Genomic DNA, 8034 nt, shown 5'->3' with positions numbered 1-8034 from the left:
GCAGCCCCCTCTCTCTCTCTACAGTGCAGCCCCCCTCTCTCTCTCACCAGTGCAGCCCCCTCTCTCTCACCAGTGCAGCCCCCTCTCTCTCTCACCAGCACAGCCCCCTCTCTCTCTCACCAGCGCATCCCCCCTCTCTCTCACCAGCGCAGCCCCCCTCTCTCTCACCAGCGCAGCCCCCTCTCTCTCTCACCAGTGCATCCCCCCTCTCTCACCAGTGTAGCCCTCCCTCTCTCTCCCTCAAGTGCAGCCCCCCTCTCTCTCCCTCACCAGTGCAGCCCCCCCTCTCTCTCCCTCACCAGTGCAGCCCGCCTCTCTCTCCCTCACCAGTGCAGCCCGCCTCTCTCTCCCTCACCAGTGCAGCCCCCTCTCTCTCTCACCAGTGCAGCCCCCTCTCTCTCTCACCAGTGCAGCCCCCCTCTCTAACCAGTGCAGCCCCCCTCTCTCTCACCAGTGCAGCCCCCCTCTCTCACACCATTGCACCCCCTCTCCCTTATACCATTGCACCCCCTCTCTCTCACCATTGTACCCCCCTCTCTCTCTCACCATTGTACCCCCTCTCTCTCTCTCTCACCATTGCACCCCCTCTCTCTCACCATTGCACCCCCTCTCTCTATTACCATTGCACCCCCTCTCTCTCTCTCACCATTGCACCCCTCTCTCTCATTATTGCACCCCTCTCTCTCTCACCATTGCACCCCCTCTCTCTCTCACACCATTGCACCCCCCTCTCTCTCTCACCATTGCACCCCCCTCTCTCTCTCTCACCATTGCACCCCCCTCTCTCTCACACAGCATTGCAGCCCCCCCTCTCTCTGACACCATTGCGGCCCCTCTATATCTCTCTCTCTCATGGATTCTTTAGAGAAAAATTAACTTACCGTATTTACTATAATAATATAAATCATAATAAAAAGTGAACTAATTTATTATAATAATTAAAAAATGTTGCAGATAAAAAAAAAAAAATGTGCATTTATTTATTTATTTTTGCCTGCAGAGCATTCATATCTCTCTCTCTCTGCAATTATGGGCACAGTCAGGATGTGATTATATGCACAGTGAGGCTGCATTTGATGGGCACTGGTGAGACTGCATTGATCTCTTGTATCATGTCTGCAGTCTCTGACCATCTCTTGTATCATATCATTGTCGGCAGTCTTTGAGGGAGTTTGGAGAGGAGTCAAGAGTGGGAGTATAGCTAAGATGGGGGTCATGGGAGAAGTCAGACGTGTGTGGACTGTGGAGAGGCCTTTCATGAAAAAGAAAACAATGACGTTATGCTGTTGGGCTGGTATAATAATGGTATGGGGCTGGTATAAAAAAAATTCTGGGGCTGGTATAACATTTTTTCCAAGGCTGGTTTTTATTCCCAGTCCGGCCCTGCCTTCTGCAACTTAAAGATCTCACGAACACTTTAAGTGAGGACGTCTTGAAAATTAAAGATTTACACAGTGCACTGGTTATGCAGCAAAGTTGAGGCCTTGCATGCTTTTCAGATATTAACTGAGGGATCATCTGAATCTGCTAAAGTTAAAGGCATCCTGAAAGACCTGAAACAGCTGAAGTTTGTGAAACTTTTGTATTTTCTATTCGATTTTCATAGCAAGCTGAAACCTTTGTTAGAGGGTCTTCAGAACAAGGAACTTATGATCTGTCAGGTAAAAAACAAACTAGAACATGCAGTTAAAACTCTTCAGGATCTTTCTGATGGGAAAGAAAAAACAAGCTTGAATTTCTTAGTAAGTTTACAGAAGATGGAAAACTACATGGGCTGCAGCTGACCAACCTTGAAGCTGGTGAAAGAGAATTTCAGTCTATACGCTAATCTGTATTGGCCAAAACAGAAAGATATTTAATTTTGAGGCTTTCCTTAGTCTCCTCAGATATTGTACAATCTTTCAATATACTTAACAGCCTGTCATGGCCAGAGAAAGCACATATCCTCAACTTTGACTGAGTTGCACAGAATTGCAAAACATGTTTTTGATAATCAGTTTTAAGACAAAATTGACCTGTTAGAAGTAGATTGGACCTAAAACTCTCCATTCAAAATGGACTCTCTTTTAATGAGACTCTGAAAAGATTGAATTAGCAGAAAGAAAAATTCAGCATCATACTCCCTCTGGTCAATTTCTGTGCCATACTTCCCCCAACAACCGCCTCATGTGAACGTGGCTTTAGCTACCAAAATAGTATAAAGACAGTCTATCGTTCATCACTGACACTGGAGACTTTGGATGATCTTTTGATGATTGCTGTTAATCTCCCACCACTTAAAGATTACAATCCAAACACAGCCATTGATAAGTGGTATTTTTTATCAGAAAGGGGACGTTACACAAGGCTTGGTCCTGCTGTACAACGAAAACCATAGCAAATCTTCATGTGAAACTTGCTTCGTACTGCTTTTTATTTAATTAAATAGATTGCAATCCACACACAGCCCTTGAAGTGGTATTTTGCATCAGACAAAGGGTATTACACAAGTCTTGGTCCTGCTGTACAACCCAAACCATGGCTACTATAATAGCACATCTTTGTTAAAATGTTTACTATTGTTATGCCATGTTTTTTGGCATCTAAATAAGCACTTTTTTGTTTTTTAGGCCATTAGTTGCTGGTTAAAAGAAGGAGGCATGGTCGCTGCCACGTCTCTCTTGGGATTTGGTGATTCAATTAGGAATTTGGATGAAATCTTTATCATTATATATTTAATCAAATATTTCATGAAGATTTTTTTTAAATAATGTGAAACAAAAAAAGTTATGTTTTTAACTTTGATATACTTGTACAGTTGCCTTTAAAATCTAACTTTAGAGGTTGAAATGTGTATATCATAATTGTTTTTTACTGCAATTGAATGTGCAGCCTTCTGCCGCTTACACGCGATCGGACTTTCCGGTGGACCAGAGTCCGTCGGACAATTAGATCGCGTGTGGGCTCCAGCTGACTTTTTCTTCCCCAAAGTCCCGTGGACGCAGGGTGTCCCTCTACCCCAAAGCACCCCCCCATGTTGAGAGCATGCGGCCTGGTAAGGTTCAGGGGGGCGCTCACCCGTCCCCACCCCTTTCCTGACCGCCCAAGCTGCGTACTCGGATAAGGGTCTGGTATGGACTTTCGGGGGACACCCATGCCGTTTTTCAGCATAGGGGTTACCCTTAAAACCCATACCAGGCAACGGGGCTCACAAGGTGTCAATCTCGCTGATGAAAGCGGCAAGATTGACTTCCTTCTCTAGTCCCACCGTACCTGGAGTCACATTCAAAATGAACGGACTTTAGTCCATGTGTGGGCAAGTCCGTTCATTTTGAAAGTCTGTCGTACATCCACCAAAAGTCCGATGGGAAGTCCGGCAGACTAGGTCCGTTCATGTGTGTGCAAGTCCGCTCGTTCGGAAAGCCCGGCAGACCTCCGCTGCAGAGTCTGGTGGATTGTCCGCCGGACCAAGTCTGCCAGAAAGTCTCATCGTGTGTATGCGGCATAACTGTTAAAAAAAGCAAACATTCTTACACCACAGCATTTTTTTTCTTATGCCCTGTACGCACGATTGGACTTTCTGATGGAAAATGTGTGATCGGACTGTGTTGTCTGAAAAACCGACCTTGTGTGTCGGAATTTCAGACACACAAAGTTTGAGATCTGGATCTAAAATTTTCCGACAACAAAATCCGATCGTTTAAATTCCGATCATGTGTAGACAATTCCGACGCACAAAGTGCCACGCATGTTCAGAATAAAAAAGTTATTGGCTACTGGCCTCTTTATAGACCCATTGTCTATAAACGATCAGATTTTGCGATGACTTTGTGCGACAGTGTGTATGCAAGATAAGTTTGGGCCAAAATTCATCTGAAAAAATCCAATGGACTTTGTCGCCGGAATGTCCGACCGTGTGTACAGGGCATAATGCTTCCTTGCTTATAACCTTAATAGACACAAAGCAAAACAAATGGTCAGGGGGAATGTGTAACAAATACTTATGTATACTGCTCCATAAAACCCAAATTAAACTTTATGATGCTGACATATTAAGTCCTTGTACACACAGTCGGACATTCTGACAACCAAATCCGTTGGATTTTGTCCGACGGATTTTGTCCGAAACTGTTGCATACACACGGTCGGACAAAGTTGTCAGAAAATCCAATTGTACATAACGTGATGATGTTATTTCGTTACGACGGGACTACATTCAGGCTAGTAGCCAATAGCTTTGGTCTAGGAATTTGATCTGAGCATGCGTGGCACTTTGTCCGTCGGAGTAGGCTACACATGATCGGAGTATGTCCGATCGGAGCATTTTGTCTGAAAATTTTACCGGCAAGTTGGAAAAGTTGGTCCGTCGGATATTCCGGCGGAAACAGTCCGATGGAGACCACACACAGTCGGAATATCTGACAAAACGGTCTGATAGGACACATTCCGTCGGAATCTCCGACTGTGTGTACAAGGGCTAAAAGAGTTGAGAATATTCACACAATAAAATGAGTGAATATTTGCTTCAACTATTCAATCACGTGAAAAGCAAATACTTGATTATTTATTTCACCTGCACAATTGCATAATTGAAGTGAATATTCACACAATGTATTCTGTGAACATTCTCAAATCCTTTAGCAAATCAGCCTCTGTGTATTATATTCATAAAAAAGGCTTTATAAACTGATAGCAACAAAACTAAAATACCACATACAGTAGCTCCTGTGATTTTCTCCAATTGACATATTTGCTTTATGAAATCCAGACTCCTACATTACTGTAAGGATTGATCAGTAATCTTTGCTCAAAATCATTCATCTGAAAATGTACAGAAATCACACTTTAAACATTCAGAAAATGTGGAGTACATTTCAGTAAAAGCTGAAGTTCTGGAAACATGAGTACCTTGAAATATGGGTCTTTGTGATCCTGGCACATCAAAGGCTTCAAAAGGTTGTTTTATTTCCCCATCTTTATACATGTCAGTGTAAAAATTGCCATGTTCTGGGCATATTTACATATTTATGAGGTCCATAGATTATAGCTGTTATCCTGTGGAGAATATGCACAGATAACTATACACAACACTTTAGATGTTACTCAGGCTGTTTTAGACCAGTAGTAGACTCTTTTTTTTTTATAGTACATGACAGGTGCAATAACAAAATATTCTGCCAGACCACCCTGAAGCCATTTAAAAAGTCACAGCATCAGCTACAAAATTGTTGTGATGTTATCGTATGCCACCTGAGTCCTCCTTTTAGCCAGGTAGAAAAAATCACTGCCATGAGATCATTCCTTTCCCAAACCCACTTAGTAAGTCATCTGTACCTTTACTTAATAAATTTTGGCAGGACACAATCTCCGGTAGACATTTTAATTATTTGAAGAGTTTCAGGGATGGAAAGGATAACCCAAATAACATTTTGTTTTAAAATACCCTCTCCGGCAATTCATATACCAGTCCAGGCAGCGTGAATTACAACTTTATCTCCAGAAAAGTGAAAAATGATCACACAATAATCTCCATTGGACAAGTGTATAAAGGCTGAAAAGACACTTTTTTATCATTTGTATAGTAAAAGCTAAAAAAGCACCCTTTAATGCTTTTATTTAAGCTAAAACAGTTTAATCAAGGTAATATCTGCGTTTATTAAAACTCAGACATCATACTCAGAGAGTTTATTAAATTATCTTTTTTGTATATTTACTTTTTGTCTATACCAAAATAGTTTCCATGAGACATGCTAATTGATGTTAATATACTAATTGAAGCTTATTCTTTATCCCTAGTGCATCAATTATTGTGTCAGTTGAATATTGATTGAGCTTTCATGTGGCACAACACTGATGACTAAATTAAGGACTTGCATCTAGAGACACGGAGTAGTAGAGTGATACTGATGTTTAAAAATTATAGAGATACAGGAGAGGCACATAGTAAATGCCACTGTGTGTATTCTGTTTAAGTTTCAACTAAAAGGAGAAAGATGTTTCTCTATCCGTGGGCGTTTATACGTTTTAGTATTTTAGGAACTTATTGTTGTCTATTTGTTTTGAACAGTATCTGCATTAAAGACACTTCAGACCTTTTTCCTTCCATTACCAGGAAACAGATTCCTTGCCCATTGGTGATTATTGCTGCCTTACATTTGCATCTTATTTACATATTATTTAGCACAAATAATCACACATGCTAATGTGAGGGATGTCCTGTTCTGTTGTGTAGGAAGTACAATTTAAAAAGGCACATGATAATTCATTGTAGGAGTTGTGCACCAGTCTGTAACACAAAATCTACCAGCAGTAAGAATCCTTTCCATGCTATCCTCCCAAAGTACAAGCTTAGATTCTTCTCATCATATAAATCTCCATTTTCAAAGGGCTCCGTCTGACTCAACCATTTGATGTCTCCAGACAAGATCCATGACAGTCAATCCACCAGGTGGAAAGACTATTATCATGTTATGTTCAGTGGTCTATGAGCAGATGGTAGGGAATGTCCCCTTTCCTTGTGTAACCAAGAAGGCATTCCTTTATGTGTATTCCAGGTCTGGGTTGAGCACCTCTTCATAATATAGGTATCAATTCCGTCCATGTTTTATCCAGTTTCTTATAATCCATTTCTGTCCTGAACACCTCTGTACCACCAGTCTTAGTCCAAAGTTAGCATCCTTTGACATCTCCACCTCCAGGCAACGACCTGTGTCTTTGCTGACAATAGGGCTATTCTGCATAAAAGACAAAACAAATATTGTATGATAGTGTATGTACTTCTAATATATGGTTTTATGTTTTACAGTCTGAATAAAGAAAAAATCAGACAACAGCTTGTCCTAAAACCACATGTGCTTTACAAATTGTAGAGTACCTCATTAGGGAGCCGTGTGGGGTGGTGCATGCTTTTTTTTTCAAAATAAAATAAACTCTTTAAAAAAAAAAGGGAGACATATAACACAAAACCAATTCATTGAATGGTGGTACACAGTATCACAAAGCAAAACAAAACCGGGAAGGGTACCCATGTGAAACAAACCAAATAGCCATAAGGAGTAAGACCCAAGATTATCTTACAACATGAAATCCAACCATGCGTTACACTCAGCAAAGGTTGCCAAGACTAGTGTTACATATGCACAGTATATTCCAAAATGTGAAGTACAGATAAGTAATAAAATACAGAACAGTACTTGTGGTGTATACATAAAGAAAAGAAAGCAATGAACTTGTATAGTCAGCACTTATGCATTCTCAACATTATCATTGATGCAGGTAGAAGCTTGATCTAGCCACCTATCTCATATCTTATAATATTTAGCCAGGCAAGCTCCATGGGTATACACAAATGTCTTTCTTATAAGGCAATGTATGATTGATGGCTGTTATCCACTCCTGAACTGGTGGTGGTAGGGCCCTGGACCATACCCTAGCAATCAACATGTGGGCAATAAAAGGGTGCATAATTACACCGATCAAATAGGATGCAATGGTGTCAGTATATTTTTGTAAAATATATATTCTATTCTATAACATTTAAAATGAAACGCTACTTACATATTTTAGTGATGGGCTTGGTCAAGTAAAAATAATTGAAGCTAATCAAAGTTCTCTACATACTTCCCAATATCATTGTATATGGCCCTTTAGTGACAATTCCCTCAGTCTCCTTGTTTTTTTTGGTTAGACAGTTACATATTGTGCCTTATATGCAAGGGGTGATTTATTAATTTCATCCTATCAGTGGTTAGTTACATGCAGAGCATTAATGTATGAAGATATGGAAATGTTTTACTTATTTTAAGTAGTCATCAAAAAGGCTTGACATCTGTACTCTGTAATACGAAGAATGTTTGGGTTTGCTATTACCATAGGGGCTAATCCTGTGGGTTTGAGATTTGCGGTCCTGGCGAATTTATGTGTAGAATTGAAAAAAAACATATCGCACTGCATGAACTTTGAGCAGCCATCGTGTTAGTATATTGGAGCGGCTGTAGGGAAAAACTAGGGAAAGCTGACAAAGGTTTTTGTTTTTAATTTTATTTTGTGGCTCTT

General features: G+C 40.7%; 1 protein-coding gene across 1 annotated transcript in view; it reads right to left on the bottom strand.

Moving 5' to 3' along the window:
• Positions 1-5345: 5345 nt before the first annotated feature.
• The window catches only part of GALNT9 (polypeptide N-acetylgalactosaminyltransferase 9), a 415119-nt gene continuing 412430 nt past the window's right edge, over positions 5346-8034 (bottom strand). The window contains exon 11 of the mRNA XM_077461741.1: positions 5346-6713. Coding sequence (XP_077317867.1) covers positions 6567-6713 — 147 coding nt within the window. The 3' untranslated portion in view covers positions 5346-6566. The remainder of the gene's footprint in view (positions 6714-8034) is intronic.

This window comes from Lithobates pipiens, unplaced genomic scaffold, assembly GCF_037356315.1.
Source record: "Lithobates pipiens isolate NorthernLeopardFrog02 unplaced genomic scaffold, aLitPip1_a1.2 Scaffold_3, whole genome shotgun sequence".
Lineage (NCBI taxonomy): Eukaryota > Metazoa > Chordata > Amphibia > Anura > Ranidae > Lithobates > Lithobates pipiens.
The sequence above is the reverse complement of the archived record's forward strand: the minus strand, read 5'-3'. Positions and strand labels throughout refer to the sequence as shown.